Raw genomic sequence first — 20674 nt, 5'->3', positions numbered from 1 at the left:
ATTTATCCTGAGATTTTCAAGAATTTATACTTGTTAAATTAAAAGTGCTACATAGAATATATGTTAAATGCATTATATCTTGAATAGATAAAGGATGTTGTTAATATTCTGATATAGTTTTGTTAATTGGATCTCACTGCACCCCTATTCTATGCAGTGGACTCGTCTGTATAGAAAGCGCCGGAAACAGCGAGCGGTCGTTGCGAGTGACGCTGTGAGGGGCGGGAGCGAGCAACATGGCAGCGAGTGAGTAGAGCAGCCGGCCTGGCGGACAATGAATGATCTCTGTGCGGGCGGAGGGTGTCTGGGGCTGTGCGGTGACTGAGGGCGGCCGGGGGTGCGGTGTACTTACCTGTGTGTGCGGCCTGTGCCATGTACCAGGGGCCACCAATCCATGCACTCACCTGCATCAACTGAGCTGCGTCCAGTCACTACATGTCCCTGTGTATGGTTAACGCGCCTCTTGGGCTGTATTCACACGTTGCAAATAACTAGCTACTGAAAATCTGCCCAATACTTGTAGATTGCGGTATTTTTGTTTGCAGCTCTTGCTTAGATTTCTGCATCCTCTGCACAGTGTGTGTGTGAATTCACTTCAGTCCTCACAAGAATCAACGTTTCTGTGGTCTCTATCTATTGATGACATAAGCTTTGGTCAGATGGGATGTGCCAGGATATCTGCTCCCACCCACTTGACACTATACGGTTTATTTAGCATGTTGGGTGTCAAAATTAATGTCCCCTGATTGTTCTGGAAGAGCGGGGGCTCAATATCAATGGAAAATTACTTTTTACAGTATGCAGAGGGATAGAGTTGGGGAGTGAAACACATTAAGATCTTGTGTTTCTTTAACATCGGATTTACACACCGTACCCAGCCTTAAAGGGGTTGTCCAGGGGTTGATTTCTTCCTAAAATAGCGCCACACCTGATAATGATTGGTACTGGTATTACAGCTTAGCTGTATAGTACTGAATGGAGCTTAGTTGTAATACCACACGTTACTTATGGTCAGGAGAGGAGATGTCTTCAACCTTCTTTAAACATAAAGATCCAGGAGGAATAACAGAGGAACAGCACAACGCTGTAAGAATAAGTGTTCCTGATTCTTTTAAGCAATAACAACTTTTGTGGGTCTGGGACACATGGGCCGATCACAGTAGAGATCATGGGACTCCAAGCATCGTAGTGATTTATGAGACAAGGGGTCCCTGCTTCCTTCAATCACCTGGCCTCTGCTTCCCCGAATCACGGCACCTCTGCTGATGATAGGGCAAGAAGTGACTCCTTGTATTACCACTATGATGCATGGAGTCCGGAGATATCAACTCTCGTGCCATTGATAAATGCCCACCGTCTGCCACTGCCAAGTAACAGAAATACGTTACCTTGATATGTGCAGTAAATCAGAAGCCCCAATGTGCTGCCACTGTAACCTTTATCACACGCATGGGGAAATGCCGAATTCTGTGAGCTTCCAAATATTCATGTCTGTTTTATATTTAAGTTATAAACCTAATAATAATAAATAATAATAATTCTTTATTTATATAGCGCACACAGATTACGCAGCGCTGCACAAGCATGTCAAATTAGTCCCTGTCCCCATGGGGCCCACAATCTAAACAACCTAACACTATGTTTTGGAGTGTGGGAGGAAACCGGAGTACCCGGAGGAAACCCACGCAAACACGGAGAGAACATACAAACTCTTTGCAGATGTTGACCTGAGTGGGATTCGAACCCAGGACCCCAGTGCTGCAAGGCAGAAGTGCTACTCACTCAGCCACCGTGCTGCCCTAACCTATAGCGGGTATCTAGAGGTTTTGGCCATAGAAAGTTTCAGACATTGTTAGGAATTGGCCCTGGAGGGCGGGGTAGTGGTGTTGGCAGCAGCAGGACTGTGATAAATTGATTTATATTCCAGGATTTAAGCTAGGGTATATCTTCTAGCACACCCCACTCCTCTGCGAAAGAGCTGTATCAGACTTCTGTTTAGATATTACAGCACGGAGGAGGGGGGCGGGCAACAGGTTGAGTGCAGAAATCTAAGCAGCATTTTCCAGGCAGTGGATTATGGATCATTTCTAGTGGTGCCACTTGTGTCCACTGCTTTCAGCCTTTGAATGATACTGCTCCTCATGCTCTGTAACATTGTCAGTAGATTCAGAAAAAGGTTTAAAATGGCTTCGTTATTGTGTTTATGTGCATATTGAATATCACTCTGTCTCCTCAGTTCCACAGTCAGTGTACATCTTAGTACTCGCTCTCCTGGCCATCGTCCATGCTTTGACCCCCAGCCACTTTCTGAGCCAAGCAGATGTGGAGAGATTAAAAGACACCTTGGAACACCCACTGAGCGACCTGGAGAATGCATATTACTATATTGTAGGCTTTCATAATCTCGGGGCTAGCGTCGCAGATGAAAAGGTAAGGCTGAAAAATGAGGATCATGGTAATTACAAGGATCTGTAGAAGAGTCATAATATGCTATAGACCTGCCATCTCACCCTGTACATTATTTCTTGTTATCTAGGTTGGTACGCGGTAACATTAAAACTAGAATGAGGGTGGGCAATTACTCTTCCCATTGGCCCACATGAGAAATTGGAATATTTTTGGAGGGACAAATGTATCTACTTTAATCAGTTCCACACCATACATTATGTCTCCTTTCATAATGTTCCCTCTATTATGTCCCTATTTATAGTCCCCCCTCTCCTTATGACCCCTTTTATCTTTGCACTGCTGGCACTAGAAGCATTGCTGTGCATAGTGGCAAAACTGGTCACCACCTCTTACCCGCGATGCCTCAGCATTTGGATCCCAGGTCATACACACAGCGGTGCTCAAGCAGGCCGATCGGAGACAGTTAGAGGGCCGGATCTGTCCCGCAGGCCATACAATGTCATGGTTTGCACTAGAATGGGTGTAGCTGTAAAGGATCCTGTTTATTCTTACACTTGTGCTTCACTCTAGTTGCAAACTTTTTTGTGGTAAAACTCCTTTAACGAACATCTACCACCAGGAGGAAGGATTGTAAACCAAGCACACTGACATACTAGTGTGCGCACCCTGTGGCAGGATATGCTTTTCTTTTAGCTCCTCATTCCCTGGTTTTTACAAGAAAAGGCTTTTAAAATTATGCAAACGAGCCTAAGGAGCTCAAGGCTGCATAGGTGTTAATGGAGCCTGGAGCCCCTGAGGCTCATTTGCATAATTTGTAAAGCCCCTTTTGTCTCTTTTATAGACACTACAGATTGTATCTAGTCTTTCTACTTCTAGACTTTCATTTTAAAGGAAACCTACCACTTAGAATGGTTGGTGTAAGCTGTAAGTACTGAGCACCAGCTCAGGGTGAACTGGTGCCGGTGCTTACTTTCGTTAGTGTTATAAACCGCGGTATCGCGGTTTTAACACTTTTTAAACTTTAGAGCAGGAGAGGCTTCGGCGCTGCGTGCGCACGATCGTGTGCGCGCCTACATAGGAAATAGCGGAGATGTTGTGCGCGCACGGTCGCACGCAGCGCCGAAGCCCCTTCTGCTCTAAAGTTTAAAAAGTGTTAAAACCGCGATACCGCGGTTTATAACACTAATGAAAGTAAGTACCGGCACCAGCTCACCATGAGCTGGTGCCCGGTACTTACAGCTTACACCGACCGTTCTAAATGGTAGGTTTCCTTTAAGAATCTTTGGAAACCTCTATAAGGGCTATTGAGATGATTGGGATGCTCTTTTTTATCATTTTATATGATCTTCTGTTTTTCTTCTCGCAGGCGGCCTGTAACTTCATTCGCTCTAAAGTTGATGCCAATAATGTGGATTCCCTGTTCTATGCTGCTGAAGCCAGCCAAGCCCTGTCCAACTGTGAGGTAGGTGAGCCGAGCTCTAGTAGATTGTTCTGTTCATTATCACATCCACTGTAGCTAGATGATCCTGGTGGAAGACCAGACAGCGCTTCAGCTAAATGTTTATCATCCTAGGTGACTATTTCTAATGAAACCAGAGACCTTCTACATGGTGCCATCAGTGAGGATTCCTCGGTAACCCAAATCTACCATGCTGTAGGGGCACTCAATGGCTTTGGCCTCGCGCTAGCCTCACAAGAAGTTGTCAGTGCCCTGACCTCCAGACTCAGTAAAGAAGAGAATGTTGTAGCGTAAGTCTCTAATTCTTTTTTTCCATTATGTTTTATGGAAAGAGTAAACCATAACAATATATTCACTTCCATCACTCAACAGTTGAATGTGGTAAATGCAAAGTTACACTGCAGTAGCTGGTATCAGTCCTTAAAATTCTTCCCAACTATGAAAAACCTGCAACCTAAAGTATACTACTAATTGTGTGTGGACGCTCTAAATTATTTAGATCAGTAAAGGGGTCCCTCACCTGCTCCATACCCCTGCTGGTGGGGAGAGGGTGATATAAAGTAAATGTATAAAAAAGATAATGGCATGCATGGCTACCTCTTTGTATAGGCATTACAGCTGTAGTGCTTTATTCGCTCTGGTCCCAGTTGGTGATGGTAGAACCGCCTCTTCTCTAATTATAGAGGATGCCCCCTGTCTATGGTGATGGTAGAACCTCCTCTCCTCTAGGTGTAGAGGATGCCCCCTGTCTATGGTGATGGTAGAACCTCCTCTCCTCTAGGTGTAGAGGATGCCCCCTGTCTATGGTGATGTTAGAACCACCTCTTCTCTAGGTGTAGAGGATGCCCCCTGTCTATGGTGATGTTAGAACCACCTCTTCTCTAGTTGTAGAGGATGCCCCCTGTCTATGGTCATGGAAGAACTGCCTCTCCTTTAGGTGTAGAGGATGCCCCCTGTCTATGGTGGTGTTGAAACCGCCTCTCCTCTGGGTGTAGAGGATGCCCTCTGTCTATGGTGATGGTAGAACCTCCTCTCCTCTAGGTGTAGAGGATGCCCCCTGTCTATGGTGATGGTAGAACCTCCTCTCCTCTAGGTGTAGAGGATGCCCCCTGTCTATGGTGATGGTAGAACCACCTCTCCTCTAGGTGTAGAGGATGTCCCCTGTCTATGGTGATGGTAGAACCTCCTCTCCTCTAGGTGTAGAGGATGCCCCCTGTCTATGGTGATGGTAGAACCTCCTCTCCTCTAGGTGTAGAGGATGCCCCCTGTCTATGGTGATGTTAGAACCACCTCTTCTCTAGGTGTAGAGGATGCCCCCTGTCTATGGTGATGTTAGAACCACCTCTTCTCTAGTTGTAGAGGATGCCCCCTGTCTATGGTCATGGAAGAACTGCCTCTCCTTTAGGTGTAGAGGATGCCCCCTGTCTATGGTGGTGTTGAAACCGCCTCTCCTCTGGGTGTAGAGGATGCCCTCTGTCTATGGTGATGGTAGAACCTCCTCTCCTCTAGGTGTAGAGGATGCCCCCTGTCTATGGTGATGGTAGAACCCCCTCTCCTCTAGGTGTAGAGGATGCCCCCTGTCTATGGTGATGGCAGAACCTCCTCTCCTCTAGGTGTAGAGGATGCCCCCTGTCTATGGCGATGGTAGAACCTCCTCTCCTCTAGGTGTAGAGGATGCCCCCTGTCTATGGCGATGGTAGAACCTCCTCTCCTCTTGGTGTAGAGGATTCCCCCTGTCTATGGCGATGGTAGACCCTCCTCTCCTCTAGGTGTAGAGGATGCCCCTGTCTATGGTGATGTTAGAACCACCTCTTCTCTAGTTGTAGAGGATGCCCCCTGTCTATGGTCATGGAAGAACTGCCTCTCCTTTAGGTGTAGAGGATGCCCCCTGTCTATGGTGGTGTTGAAACCGCCTCTCCTCTGGGTGTAGAGGATGCCCTCTGTCTATGGTGATGGTAGACCCTCCTCTCCTCTAGGTGTAGAGGATGCCCCCTGTCTATGGTGATGGTAGAACCCCCTCTCCTCTAGGTGTAGAGGATGCCCCCTGTCTATGGTGATGGCAGAACCTCCTCTCCTCTAGGTGTAGAGGATGCCCCCTGTCTATGGCGATGGTAGAACCTCCTCTCCTCTTGGTGTAGAGGATTCCCCCTGTCTATGGCGATGGTAGACCCTCCTCTCCTCTAGGTGTAGAGGATGCCCCTGTCTATGGTGATGGTAGAACTGCCTCTCCTCTAGGTGTAGAGGATGCCCCCTGTCTATGGTCATGGTAGGGCTGCCTCTCCTCTAGGTGTAGAGGATGCCCCCTGTCTATTGTGATGGTAGAACCGCCTCTCCTCTAGGTGTAGAGGATGCCCCCTGTCTATGGTGATGGTAGACCCTCCTCTCCTCTAGGTGTAGAGGATGCCCCCTGTCTATGGCGATGGTAGAACCGCCTCTCCTCTAGGTGTAGAGGATGCCCCCTGTCTATGGTGATGGTAGAACCGCCTCTCCTCTAGGTGTAGAGGATGCCCCCTGTCTATGGTGATGGTAGAACCGCCTCTCCTCTAGATGTAGAGGATGCCTCCTGTCTATGGTGATGGTAGACCCTCCTCTCCTCTAGGTGTAGAGGATGCCCCCTGTCTATGGTGATGGTAGAACCTCCTCTCCTCTAGGTGTAGAGGATGCCCCCTGTCTATGGTGATGGTAGAACCTCCTCTCCTCTAGGTGTAGAGGATGCCCCCTGTCTATGGTGATGGTAGAACCTCCTCTCCTCTAGGTGTAGAGGATGTCCCCCGTCTATGGAAATGGTAGAACCTCCTCTCCTCTAGGTGTAGAGGATGTCCCCTGTCTATGGTGATGGTAGAACAACCTCTCCTCTAGGTGTAGAGGATGCCCCCTGTCTATGGTCATGGTAGAACCTCCTCTCCTCTAGGTGTAGAGGATGCCCCCTGTCTATGGTGATGGTAGAACAACCTCTCCTCTAGGTGTAGAGGATGCCCCCTGTCTATGGTGATGGTAGAACCTCCTCTCCTCTAGGTGTAGTGTATGCCCCCTGTCTATGGTGATGGTAGAACCTCCTCTCCTCTAGGTGTAGAGGATGCCCCCTGTCTATGGTGATGGTAGAACTTCCTCTCCTCTAGGTGTAGAGGATGCCCCCTGTCTATGGTGATGGTAGAACCGCCTCTCCTCTAGGTGTAGAGGATGCCCCCTGTCTATGGTGATGGCAGAACCTCCTCTCCTCTAGGTGTAGGGGATGCCCCCTGTCTATGGTGATGGTAGAACCGCCTCTCCTCTAGGTGTAGAGGATGCCCCCTGTCTATGGTGATGGTAGAACAACCTCTCCTCTAGGTGTAGAGGATGCCCCCTGTCTATGGTGATGGTAGAACCTCCTCTCCTCTAGGTGTAGTGGATGCCCCCTGTCTATGGTGATGGTAGAACCTCCTCTCCTCTAGGTGTAGAGGATGCCCCCTGTCTATGGTGATGGTAGAACAACCTCTCCTCTAGGTGTAGAGGATGCCCCCTGTCTATGGTGATGGTAGAACCTCCTCTCCTCTAGGTGTAGAGGATGCCCCCTGTCTATGGTGATGGTAGAACCCCCTCTCCTCTAGGTGTAGAGGATGCCCCCTGTCTATGGTGATGGTATGACTGCCTCTCCTCTAGGTGTAGAGGATGCCCCCTGTCTATGGTGATGGTAGAACCTCCTCTCCTCTAGGTGTAGAGGATGTCCCCTGTCTATGGTGATGGTAGAACCACCTCCCCTCTAGGTGTAGAGGATGCCCCCTGTCTGTGGTGATGGTAGACCCTCCTCTCCTCTAGGTGTAGAGGATGCCCCCTGTCTATGGTGATGGTAGAACCTCCTCTCCTCTAGGTGTAGAGGATGCCCCCTGTCTATGGTGATGGTAGAACCTCCTCTCCTCTAGGTGTAGAGGATGCCCCCTGTCTATGGTGATGGTAGAACCGCCTCTCCTCTAGGTGTAGAGGATGCCCCTGTCTATGGTGATGGAAGAACTGCCTCTCCTCTAGGTGTAGAGGATGTCCCCTGTCGTGGTCACAGGCCTAGGTGTCTTTGGAGGTGTTCTTGTACTGCCCGTTCAGGTATTTGTACATTGTAATACATTTGTCAAGTTTTTACACACGGCCTCTGAGGATTGTCTGCAGCACTCCCCGCCACTTCTGGTTCTGTTTAGCTTGGAAGTTGAAGGTAATGGCAGCTTTGGAAAAGGAGAACTGGGCAGAGAGGAGCATTCTGAGAGGTTTTTCCATTAGCCTTTTAAAGAGCCTATGCAGGCAGGTAAAAACCTTCAGTTCAGGGTATGACACATTTACATCTTAACCACAGCTGTCGGGTCTGTTTAGTTCCCTGGTGCTCAAAGATCATGCCAGATACACCAAAACCCCACTGCTTCTGTACACCACAGTGGGCTAGTCTTCCCTATTTAGAATGGGTTTTGAAACCCATCAAAAATGGACGATTTATGGTTAGGAAGGGCTTTCTTATCGATCCATCAGAGTATGACCTGCGCTCATGTGAAGCAAATCCATCCTGCACATATTACCTGGTCAGGTCCCCGTCCCCCAGAAAACAGGTTATTAATGCAGCACATTGAGTCACTTTTCAGATGTATAATGTAAATCACTAATCTCCATACAAATGGCAATGCCTCATTCTGGAGAAGAAAGAAAAAGCAATTTACAAGATAGTTTTAAATGCACCTCGTAGTGCGAAAGAAAGTCCCCAGTGACGAGAGAACTGTCAGCGCTAAAGCCGCCTGCCTCCGAGTGTATGAATGGGGACAAGTCTGTCATTCTGCCGCTGTGCGAGTTAATGCATCTGATCTCTCCTTCCCCTATACTTCCCACGGGGAGCGAGTACATTTATTATGGAAATGAGGTTGTCATGTATAGAATAGGTGGGATCCACTCCTCATGTGTAGCAGGCTTCCCTTGTAGGTGTTTTGTTGTGATGGAGTCTTAATGCATCTGTACAGGGGGGGGGCTTCTGATGGTTTTGTCTCACGCCTTCATAGAGCTTTCATTAGATGTAAACTTTTATATTAAAGGGGTATTCCACTTTTACAATGCCAACACGCTATTCTTGGGACAGGTTCGATAGGGGTCAGATGCTCAGCGTCCCTGCTGATCAGCTTTTTGTACAAATCCTCTATTTCTTGCGTTGCCTACCTATGTAACAGCAGCTCTGTATGACGTGATAGGGCTGTGGTGGCGAACGTGCGGCACGGATGCCCTCTCTGTATGCACCCAGCACAGAGTTGGACCTCCTCCTAGAGTCACAGGCAGCCCTAGGATATGTGCTAATTTAAAACTTCTCATCCTTGGTTGCTTGTAACTGCAGAGGTGTGAACAGTGCTTTATTATCACTGGAGCTTCTTCTCCGCTCCCCATAATTCAACCTGTTCACAGGACCCAGGAGTGAAGCGATAATGATAATATAATGGCATCATTTTATAACTAGTTTACTAAGTAGACAGCATGCACGGTTCGGTATTAACTATTAAAATCTCCATGACATCCCCTCAAGTGCCTGATCTATGGATCTACCTGGATTTGACTCCCTACAAATCGAGTGCCCAAACTTTAACCAAAAGCCACTTATTTATTGCAAAGTGCCAGCGCAGCAATTTAAGCAGTAATGTATTTCTCCTTGTTCTTTGACAACTTTCAATCACTCAGCCTCCTAAAGACACCAACGCAATTGAAAGGAGGAGGGCAAATTTGCCTATCATTGTAGGAATATTCTGTAGAAATTCTTTGAGTGCTGTCTGGTGAACTTCATGCTGGAGTGATGGCCCGGGTGCCCATAGAGAGGGCTCCGAGTGCCTCCTCTGGCACCAGTGCGATAGGTTCGCCACCACTGCCCTAGGCACTATGCCACTTACATTACTGCATCCTTGGATGAAGCCTTGTCGGCAGGATCACAGATAGAACAGGTTTTCTATCTAAAGGGAAAACTCCCGAACATTGAATGAGACCGCCCACTGGACTCCTAAGCATAAAAAGCAGATTTCAAATGGTAAATTAGGGGGTTGTAGTTGGGCTTTAAAATGGCAGAGCACCTATTACAGCACCAAACTACATCAGAAAACACAGCATGCAATTTTATTTACCAAGCTTTATCTATTTAACCAAAATCTATATCAAAACTGTTTTATCTTATATATTTAACATTCATTCTGCAGATAGGACGCCATGTTAAATCTGATTAGCTCCTCCTGCTCTATAAAATTGTGCTTACAGACAGGTCACTATAGAAAATTGGCCCAGCTCCTCCTGCCCTAGGACACTATGTACAATTTTCTCATCCCATCCTGCTCTATAACCTGTTGCCTGCAGATGGGACACTATGGAAAATCTGCCTAGCTCCTCCTATCCTTTAACATGACTCCTGCAGATAGGACACTATGTACAATCTGCTCAGCTCCTCCTGCTCTATAACATGCTGCCTGCATATAGGACACTATGTACAATCTGCTCAGCTCCTCCTGCTCTGTAGCATTTTGCCTGCAGATCGGACACTGTGGCAAATTTGTTCAGCACCTCTTGCTCTATAACATGTAATTTGCAGGTTGCGTTGCTTTTTCCTGACGGTTTTCCGGTCAATGTATGTCACTTACCGGATTGTTTTGTTATACCACTCTACAGATGAGACATTCTGATAGCCCATATATATTTTATGTCTGTCTTTATTTGCAGAACTATTGAAGCTCTCCTCACAGCTTCTATGCTGTCCCAGCAAGCTGACCTGCGTAGTATTGTGGAGGAAATTGAGGTAAGTTTTATTGTGTCCTGTCACAGTTGTACATTTTTATAGTGAAGATTTGCCAGTGGAAACCAGAGATTTGGACAAATAAAACTTTTATATACTTTATGTGAATTCCATTATTTTCTGTTTCTAATATCAAAATTTTATGGAGCTTTTTTGATTTTGTACTTTGCAGATTTTGCCCATACACATTTTGTTAAGCTCCAGTCACGCTATTTGATTTTTACTTTTTTTTTTTACTTTACATTTTTGGCGAAAATCTGCCTAAATATTCCTTAAAGGAACACGGACCCTGAATGTAAAGTTATATAGCTGCCCTCACTATCTGTCTGTAGAATACGTGACATAATCCTTATACAGTATCAGGAATGTATTGTTGATCACAGTTAATTTTCTTGGGTTCTATTTTGTTCTTGTAGGACCTGGTAGCCCGACTGGATGATCTTGGTGGTCAGTACCTGCAGTTCGAGGAAGGATTGGAAGCGACTGCTTTGTTTGTTGCTGCTACATACAGGTTGTCAGATCATGTCGGCGTGGAGCCTGCTTTAAAAGAAGTAAGGGATATAAATGTGCTCATGTCGCATGAAGGAAATGCTTCTATTTGTGACGTCCTTTTCAACAGTAATTTTTCTATCCCCCAGGAGCAGGTCGTCCAGCTTGTCAATGCCATCTTCAGCCGGAAGAGCTTTGAGTCCCTCCCCGAAGCCTTCAGCGTGGCCTTTGCAGCCTCTGCCCTCTCCCATAACCGCTATCACCTTCCACTCATCGTGGTGCCTGATGGACCAGCCGCTGTGTCTCACAAGCAGCCCCTTCTTAGAGTATGTATTATTATGGTTTAGTTTTCTATATGGGAGACTACTACAGATCAGCAGTAAAGTTACATGGGGGGCCAGAAATAATAGTAAAGAAAATTGTTGCACAGATAACAAGCCCTCATACATCCCTGTAAACAGAAAAAATAAAAAAAAAATGGTATGGCTTTTGGAATGAGGGGAGTAAAAAAAAAAAGAAAAGCAAAAACAAAGTCCTGAGGTGTTAAATGGAGCCCTGTTGACACTTGCTTTACCAACATTGCTTTTAATTGGGAGGCTTTTGCACCCAGAATATAATCTCAATATCTTTCAACTCATTAGTAGTACACGGCGCAAGTCGGGTGCGCGTACATGGAGAGGGCTCACAGGCTGAGTCCTCTCTATAGCCGGTAAGTCTTCGCTGCATATTGCAGCAAAGACTTATCCGTAACACCCACGATCGCCAGAAAAAGGCCAGAGCTCGTCGTTCCCTGTGACGTCATCGGGGAGCAGCGATCCATTGCTATGACAGTCTCGGGTCTTCCGAAGACCTGAGGTTGTCTCGTTTTAACCCATTCATTACAATGTGCACATTGTAATGAATGAGGAAGAAAATCCCCAAATACTGCCATAATTTAGTATGGGGGTAGGGGATCTGAAAAATAAAATAAACCAAAGTAAAAAAAAAAAAAAATATAATAAAAAAAGAATACAAATTCAAGTCACCCCCCCCCCTTTCCCTAGAACGGATATAAATATAAACAGTAAAAATCATAAACACATTAAGTATCGGCACGTCCGAAAATGCCCGATCTATCAAAATATAATAACGGTTTTTAACTGCGTTTAACCCCATAACAGAAAATAGCGCCCAACGTTGTAAATGACACTTTTTTGCCATTTTGAAAAATATAAAAAATTCTATAAAAAGTGATCAAAAGGTCGTACTGTCCTAAAAATGATAACATTGTAAACGTCATCAAAAGCCACAAAACACGACACCTCCCACAGCTCTTTACACTGAAAAAAATTTGTACAGGAGGTTTTCATTTTTGTAAATGTATGAAAACATAAAACCAATACAAATTTGGTATCCCCATGATCATACCGACCCAAAGAATAAAGTAGACCTGTCATTTGGGGCGCACAGTGACAGTTGTAAAATCTAAGCCCACAAGAAAATGGCGTAAATACTGAGTTTTTTCACCAATTTCGCAGAATTTTTTTTTCCCCGTTTCCCAGTGCACGGCAGGGAATATTAAATAGTGTGTCACTAAGAAGTGCAATTTGTTACGCAGAAAACAAGTCATCACAGAGCTTTTTTTGTGTAAAAATTAAAAAAGTTAGATTTTTTAAGATGGGGAGTGAAAAATGGAAATGAAAAAAAAAAAAGGGCCAGGTCATTAAGGGGTAAAATATGCTTCTTTGCTAGTAATACTTCACAGTAACTAATGTGAAATTTGTTTCCTTATTCTGCACAGCTTCTGGTTACCAATGTTCTCTCCCAGCGACTTTCTGATGCCAAAGTGAAATTGAATCAAGCGAAGTCCAGTAGCACCAAAGCCACAGTTCTGGAGCAGGCAGCGTTTACTCCATCTGGGTAAGTAACATGGTTCTTATTAGCCTCCATCGTCTTCTAAAGCCTCATTATTCGCACATCAGTTAAAAATGGGCTTTTGTGGTCAGCAAATGTCTACACTACATGCAATATTTTCTATTGGAACATTTAAGTGCATCCATTCTGTTAACAAGTAGAGCATGTCCTAGTCTGACACTGTTTTTCATAAATCGCTAATGGACTTTAGTTTATGATGATTTTTTAGAAACGGCTGCCACTAGTGTACCTCGGCCCTAATAAATATCTGTATTTAATAGCTAAGAATCAGCTCAGTTGTGAGAATAAAATGGAACTTGCCATGAATGTATGGCCAAAACTGTCTGTAAAAATTCATAGCAAAATCTGTTTCCAATTGCTGTGAGACTTTTGTTCATCGTGTGGCACTGTCCACTCATGGAAAGAAGCCGCATGAGCTGGATTCCGAAACAGTCCTGCTCGGAATTTAGCGCATGTCTCTCAAACTCTGTGACCCTGATAATGAACTTTAAACTTATGTTTGACACTAATTTTAAATTTAAACTTTTTGACACTGAAGTTTAAATTTATCCTAATTTGTTCCCCCTGTGTCAGTGCATGTTTGACCATTACTCCATGCAAACTCATCCTCATTGCATTTGTTCATGGAAGTTGGGAATAATTTGGTTATTATTCATTTTTATATCAAGGCTGAGCCTAATTATTTACAGTGCTCTCCAGCCTGTCCTAAATAATTGAAGCAAGATGTTGAATGTAATGGGGAAACTTAATGCTGACGTCACTACTTGTACATCCAACCTCGCAGCATGAAATGTATTAACATTCGTACAACATAATTTATGCTGTAACTATGCTTCTTCCTTCAGGGACGCTTTTGAACTGAATTTTATGGATTCCAAGCCAGCAAGCGGCTACTATGACTTTTCCGTGAGCGTGGAGGGTGACAGCCGATTTCTGGCAAGCCAGGTGGAGGTGCGTGTGACCTGAAATCTGTGTGCGACACAGAGACCTATAATGAATCATGTCAACTCATCCAGGGAATGTGCTGCATAATGTGATGTAGAGCTTTCCAATGCCCTTTTATATCGAACGCTTGGGTCCAATTATCCTAATTATCCACTTTGTATGTCTGCATATGAAAAGCGCCAGCACAGAATGATTGCCCCGAATCATTACTACGCCCGCTTCTGAACCCCTTGAGATGAGCAAGAGACTCTTGAATGAAATTGTGTAAGGCTGTAGGACATTGCGCCCTTAATCTTCCATCTTAAACACTTCCCAAATGATCATTTGTCTCTCACTTTTGGCAGTAGTGAAAGGATGTGGTTGATCGAGATTGGTTTTAGACTAGTTTTTTTTTTTTTTATAGGGATTGTACCATGGGGAGAATTGTATGATAAGTAAAACTACAGTCTCTGATTTGATTGGAGCAGCCCTGTTTCCTTGCTGCATAATTCATCTATGGGACTCTCTGAGATGAGCAGAGTTAATCTCTTTCCCATCTCTCTAAATCCAGTAGAAGTGAATGGGATGGGCCAGATGCATGCTTTTTGACAGCTAGGGGATTCAAAAGTCATGTTCTTGTGATCAGTGGAGTTTGGACAACTTTGGGGGAATGCTAGAGAAGTAAACTGGACTTTCATCTTCTACATTTACAGATTAAGGTAAAGGTGTCCACAGAAGTTGGAATCAGCAATGTGGATCTCTCCATTGTGGATAAAGACCAGAGCATCTCTCCCAAAACTACCAGGTGATTATGATGTTAATTGACTGTATTACCATTGTCAGAGTTAGGACTAAAATATACGACTGTGGTCGGTCCGTGAATCACTGAAAAATTGCAACGACCGAACACCGCTCTGGGTGTGACTTGAGTCCTCATAAGTGATCTATAACGTATTCTTGCCTGCAGAATAGCATAGCCAAGATGAGGACATGATTACAATTTGGCAGTGTTGTACTGCAGGAATTCCCTGCATGATATATCACTATGGTACTTGGAGTCCCTTCCCCATCACTGTTTATGAAATCCAGTCAGTGCATGACATGTGATTCACGTGTGTTTTTAGCCCAGCTGGAAAAAGTTAACAGGACAACTTTATTTTAGGGTGATCTTCCCCTCTAAAGCCAAAGGACCATTCACTGCTGACAGCCACCAGAATTTTGCACTATCTTTCCTGCTTACTGATGTGAACACAGGAGCCAGCTTGACCCCTCATCAGGTTTGTTTTACCATTAACATCTCTTCAAGAATAGGCAACATTGAAGGCCTTCTGGTTAAAGGGAAACATTACACATTGACAATGCAGTTCTGTCTGTAAGGATCTTGTGGAAATTTGTGGAGTGTTGGGGGTTGGTTTTTTTTTTTTAACTTGTCAATCACTGTAATTCACTTATTACTCTCCAGACTTTTGTTCGCCTGCATAACCAAAAGACTGGCCAAGAAGTAGTGTTTGTCGCTGAGCCAGACACTAAGGGCACATACAGATTTGAGCTTGACCCATCCGAAAGGAAATCTGAGTTTGACTCCGCATCTGGGACTTACACTCTGTACTTGATGGTCGGGGATGCAACCCTGGAGAATCCCATCCTGTGGAATGTGGTATGTGGTGGGCATGTGGTGTATAGAGGAGCCAGTGACTAAAGGGTTAATAAGACCGGGTCAGTGTTGTTGTGCATAAGAAGGAAAACTGATAGTATCTTTCTGAATGGTCTAAACGTTTTCTAAAAGTCATATTTTTCTCTTTCATCTTGGTTTAGGCTGATGTGGTCATCAAGTTCCCAGAAGAGGACACCCCAACCCCTCTCCAGAGCAAGAATCTGTTCACCCCTAAACCTGACATTCAGGTAACTGGATATGACTTTGTTGTGATCAAATGATGATCACAACAATAATTGATAATAATAGTTGATCATCCACATAAATAAGCTTTGTTATATTCCCTGGCATTAGAGAATGCTTGTCTGACCCCTCCCATCTACTCTTCCCCATGCCTCTTCTCGGCATGTAATGTGACCAGGATGACCTCATCACAGGTCCTCTAGCCTCCTAAAATTAGCAAACTGTATATGCATATATTCGATCACATGAAATCACAGAAACCTCCATGGACTTCAATTACCATCTATTCCCCATCCTCCATGGAGACTGCTGTGATTTCATGTGATCAGATACATACATAAGGTAGCGGATGTAACTGGACCTTGGATGATGCCATTCTTGTCACATGATCTTAAGTGCCCAATGATGTAACAGAGCTGATGTACAGTGGAATATTATAGCCTGGCAATCAGGAACAAGGAGGCTGGGCAATGCAAATAAAATTTACTATGCAGGATTCAATAAGTGTGATCGACTCACATCAGGTAAGTTGCATATAAGTTTACAAACTAATTTTTGTAACTTTGCAGCCATGGAAATGAACCATCTAGGGATAAAGGCAATGCTTTTTAAACATAGTTTTAATGAAGTCTTTATTTTGGATAGGTTAATTTGCACGACAGGTTTAGAGTGAATGGTGCAACCATATGCCACTCCTTACTATGGTTAATAAACTCTTTTAATAAGGGGGATAAGATTATCGTTCCCAAACAAAAAAATTTGAAATTTCCTTCCCTATTTTCTTGTTTTCCTTTCTGTTTTCACTTTCCTGGTACACAGACTAATATACATTCCTAGTTCTCCCTGCCAGATTTTAGCAAAGGTCTTAAACATATTTAAAACTACACCACAAGTAAAAGGAAAGCCTTATAGTGCCACTCATTTGGCTATAGAATGGTAAAAACAATGAGCATATCCTTCTGATAATTACCAATCCACTTTTCGTGAGTATTTATACTTATGTTGTGTCTGTTCTTGCAGCACTTGTTCCGTGAGCCTGAGAAGAGGCCGCCGAATGTGGTGTCCAATACTTTCACTGCCTTGGTCCTGGCACCGCTGCTCCTGCTCTTCATTCTTGTAAGTTGTCATATAGTATTCACACCGCACTTAGATTACTTAGTTCTATAAAGTGTAATATGAGACTTCTTTCTTATTTTTACCGTAGTGGGTAAAGATTGGTGTGAATATCTCCAACTTCAGCTTCTCTCCTAGCACATTGATTTTCCATCTGGGACACGCAGGTATGTTTCTACATGTTACCTTGTGCATCTACCATCACAATTAAATGTCATAATCCAGGGACACTCATTCATAAATACAGTGACTGTGATAATCTTGTATTTGTTATCCATGGCCTCCTTCCTTCTAAAATCAATTTTTAAAATTATGCTAATGACCGAGAAGGTCTCTTTAGAACTTACCAGAACCCCACCTTGTTGTTGCTCTACTGGCTGGTGGTGTCTCCCCTTCCTTCTGCCTGCTGTCATCTTAACAATTTTTTATTGCTGTAATCTGAGCAGGGTGAATTGCTTGTGCACAGTGTAACAGCTTGTGAATCTATAGGGAATTTCCATGAACACTTATTTACAGTGTGAGAGGCTAAGTGTTTGTTCACTTTTCTCTTAGCTTTATTAGTCCAGTGATCAGTAGTTGTGGGGTCTCAGAGTCCCTTGTTGTGATGCATATGGCCAGGCATCGCTCTGTCACTTCGACTACACTGATTGCACTAGTAGAGTTATAGCAATCCCATAAACAATGCCGGGGTTGTCCTTTACATCGAACCTGTCCACCAAATTTCATATGATTGCCACAGGTCCTCTACACTTGTGGATATTTGCCCCATTGCATATATATTGCATATATTAAACATGTATAATTGACTTCCACATTTTATCTTTAGCTATGCTGGGCCTGATGTATGTCTACTGGACTCAGCTGAACATGTTCCAGACTCTGAAATATTTGGCCCTACTGGGAATTGTCACGTTCCTGGCTGGAAACCGCATGCTCGCCCACAAAGCAGTCAAGAGGTAAAACAATCTAGGAGGAAACTGACTAAATTCTGCATCCAAATTGTCCGAGTCTTTATAAAGCTGAAGATATCGGAGCACGTCCCTGACGCTCTTAGTAGCTTATAGTATTACACTTATCTCTGACTTTCCAATTCCGTTTCCACTTCTCTGATCTGTCTGGCTGTGTTGTAGATACCAGTAATTGATCCCATTATGGGATATGTCTGCTGTAATCTTGTACTCTTGAGCTGTCTCCAGATCTTCTAGGCTTTTACTTTTTCTTCCCCTGCTTCTTTCTCCTTCCTCTCAGGACTGCAGCTGAACAAAGCAGTAGGTTGGCAAAGTATAGGACTCTCCGGTAATCTGGGGGCTCCCATGAAGTAAGAGGGTCGCCTTACTAAAATCATTGTAAAACCCGCCCCAATGCATGCCAACCATGTTCCATAACGCCTAACCCTCGCCTCATGTGTTCATGTTTGTACCATCTGCTGGCATGTGGCTGTCATTCACTTCACTGTGTCGCTTAATCTACTCATTGGCATAGAGCGGAGTGTGTGTATTGTACTCCACTACAAAGAAACCTACTAACCTGTATTTCAGGCATAGGGTTTACTGGCATTGGTTACCCATAATGCAAATGATTAGAGCAAGTTTAAAGGGGTATTCTCGCCTGAGCATTCACATTCAGTTTCACTAATCTTCCATTTATAAACATTTCTTATATTGGATGTAATTAAAAAAATGTTCCTGTGTGAAGATAATTTCTCATAAATGTAGTCATTCTGTCCCTTAGAAACGAGATGGCTTCCTCGGTTACGACCACGTCACACTCTGGCAGCGGTGGCCAGACATGAGCTATTGAGTCTTGTCTGACCTCCTGGATTCAGCAATCATTACCACAGGACGGCTGTGGGTCATGTAGTAAATCCCAGACATTTCATATACTAAAACTATTTGTTTCTTTGTGCAATCCCTCCAGCAGACGTGGCCGTATCCGAGGAAGCTATCTCGTTTCTAAGGGACAACATGACTACATTTATGAGAAATTATCTTCACACAGGAACATTCTTTTTAATAACATCTAATTGAAGAAATGTTTATATATGGCAGATTTATCAAACTGAATGTGGATGCCCAGACGAGAATACCCCTTTAATGCAATTTAGTCACCTCAAGAATAGCTGACTTTGTGTAAGCTATGATTTTGGGAAACCTGTCTGAGCAGTTTGGTATTGTGCTGTCAGTACAGCACAGTGCTGCACACCTCAGCCCGAGCTCCACAGATGCAATAAAGCAGAGATATAGGAGCTCAGATTCATTGGTACAATTCACATGCACTAGGAGGTAAGTCTGATAACATGTGTTAGGCTCCCTGCACTCCCCCGTGAGCCATTTTTGCTGTCCGTGTGTAATCCATTGCCAAGCCTGCAGAAATAAAAGGTCTGTATGTCATCAGTTTTTGCAGATCCACATAAAACAGAAGTATAATTATGTCACTAGATTAACCTAACTCCTTGATGGGTCAAATGATTGTGCTGGATTGCAACTGATCCTCAAACCCGGATCACACAACAATGACAGCCGCATAGCACCCGTCATTCAAGTAGACGTCTATGGGAAGAAACGTATCGCAAACACAGGCAGGAATAGGACCTGCTCTGTTTTCTGCAGTCGTTGACACTTTCTCAAGTGGATGGGCCCACTGAAATGAATGTGTTTGTGTGCCGTCCACAAAACAAAAAATGGACAAAAGCTTATGTTCTTGTGCATGTAGCCTTGTTGTAGACAGGGTTACCAGAGGCGTACTTCGGACACTAAAATAGCGAAATCCTAAGGGTATGATTTTGGTAGCGTCACAGGTTTCTTTTAAAGGTAGTCATAATTATATTTTACAGATTCAAGTCAGGTATTATAGAGCGTGCCCCACAGCCTCTTGGGTAATTTGTCTTTTCTTATAACATGGAAAGATGTTGACCTCACAGGCCATAATGTTGTGAGAGAGTTGTGTGTCCCACCAGCATGACACATTTGTCCCATTTCTGATCACCTTGAAAAAAAACGTCACCATATTATACCCTGCCTGAGTCCATGTCATTGTGTATTATTACTTGATAGTATGGAATCTGTAACATTCATTCTTGTTTCTACAGGTCACAAAAGTGAAGTGAAGTGAGACCAGACATGAAGAAAACCCATTAAGATGCCAGCGTCAGTTCATTTGTACGTGTTCCAAATTGCAGTCCATTGTTTTAATTTTTTTTTTTTACATGCCCAAAATGTTTCCTCTGCACTGATTGTTATGTGACAGTCCCTGAGATGCCCCCGCGCCCCCCCCCCCTCTCTCTCTTCATTGACACCACTGCAAAATCCATTCCAGAAGTTGTGTACACTGACATTATCCTGCCAGAGACGGGCACCAAAACAGCTCTGGCGATGAAACTTCACACATTTACAGACCACCATTCTGTTGGGTGGCCTGGGGGATTGGCACTGTGTTATTTGATCGCAGTGTCAAGAATGAAATTGGGAGAAGGTAAAACGGGACTTTGGAATGTTTTTTTTCCCCCATGTTGATAATAAAACGGAAGGTGAACGGGATTGGTTTCTTGTGAGTTTCCATGAAAATAATTGAAAGCGAGAAAAAGAGAAATTCAGAAGGGTTTGTGATGCGTGTGTAAGTATATACATTGATCAACCCTATGAATCATGTGACAGTGGCGTCTGTACAGGGATAGGGTATCCTGGGCACCAAGGGAAGCTGTTTGTTA

At 44.2% G+C, this 20674-nt stretch overlaps 1 protein-coding gene across 2 annotated transcripts; it reads left to right on the top strand.

Moving 5' to 3' along the window:
• The first annotated feature begins 139 nt into the window (after positions 1-139).
• On the top strand, positions 140-20504 carry RPN2 (ribophorin II). 2 transcript variants are annotated; one of them, XM_072112105.1, is made up of 18 exons: positions 140-246; positions 2237-2430; positions 3776-3871; positions 3983-4158; positions 10559-10634; positions 11048-11182; positions 11270-11446; positions 12901-13019; positions 13880-13985; positions 14672-14763; positions 15121-15235; positions 15421-15615; positions 15774-15860; positions 16876-16971; positions 17060-17135; positions 17795-17924; positions 18217-18286; positions 20057-20504. In XM_072112105.1, the coding sequence occupies exons 1-17, from the start codon at positions 237-239 to the stop codon at positions 18266-18268; spliced, it is 1932 nt and encodes a 643-aa protein (XP_071968206.1). In that variant the 5' UTR covers positions 140-236; the 3' UTR covers positions 18269-18286; positions 20057-20504. The 2 variants fall into 2 exon arrangements, with proteins under 2 accessions (XP_071968206.1, XP_071968207.1); XM_072112106.1 differs by lacking the exon at positions 18217-18286 and having other exon boundaries at positions 158-246.
• Positions 20505-20674: the final 170 nt, after the last annotated feature.

The sequence above is a fragment of the Engystomops pustulosus genome, chromosome 6, assembly GCF_040894005.1.
Source record: "Engystomops pustulosus chromosome 6, aEngPut4.maternal, whole genome shotgun sequence".
Classification (NCBI taxonomy): domain Eukaryota; kingdom Metazoa; phylum Chordata; class Amphibia; order Anura; family Leptodactylidae; genus Engystomops; species Engystomops pustulosus.
Note: the sequence above shows the minus strand (reverse complement) of the source record. Positions and strands in the feature narration are given on the sequence as shown.

What these genes read in the sequence shown, in the direction of transcription:
- RPN2 (XM_072112105.1), top strand. An exon ending in AAAGAAGAGAATGTTGTAGC is followed by an intron (nt 4,159 to 10,558) that starts GTAAGTCTCTAA and finishes CTTTATTTGCAG; the next exon opens with AACTATTGAAGCTCTCCTCA. An exon ending in CCCCTAAACCTGACATTCAG is followed by an intron (nt 15,861 to 16,875) that starts GTAACTGGATAT and finishes CTGTTCTTGCAG; the next exon opens with CACTTGTTCCGTGAGCCTGA.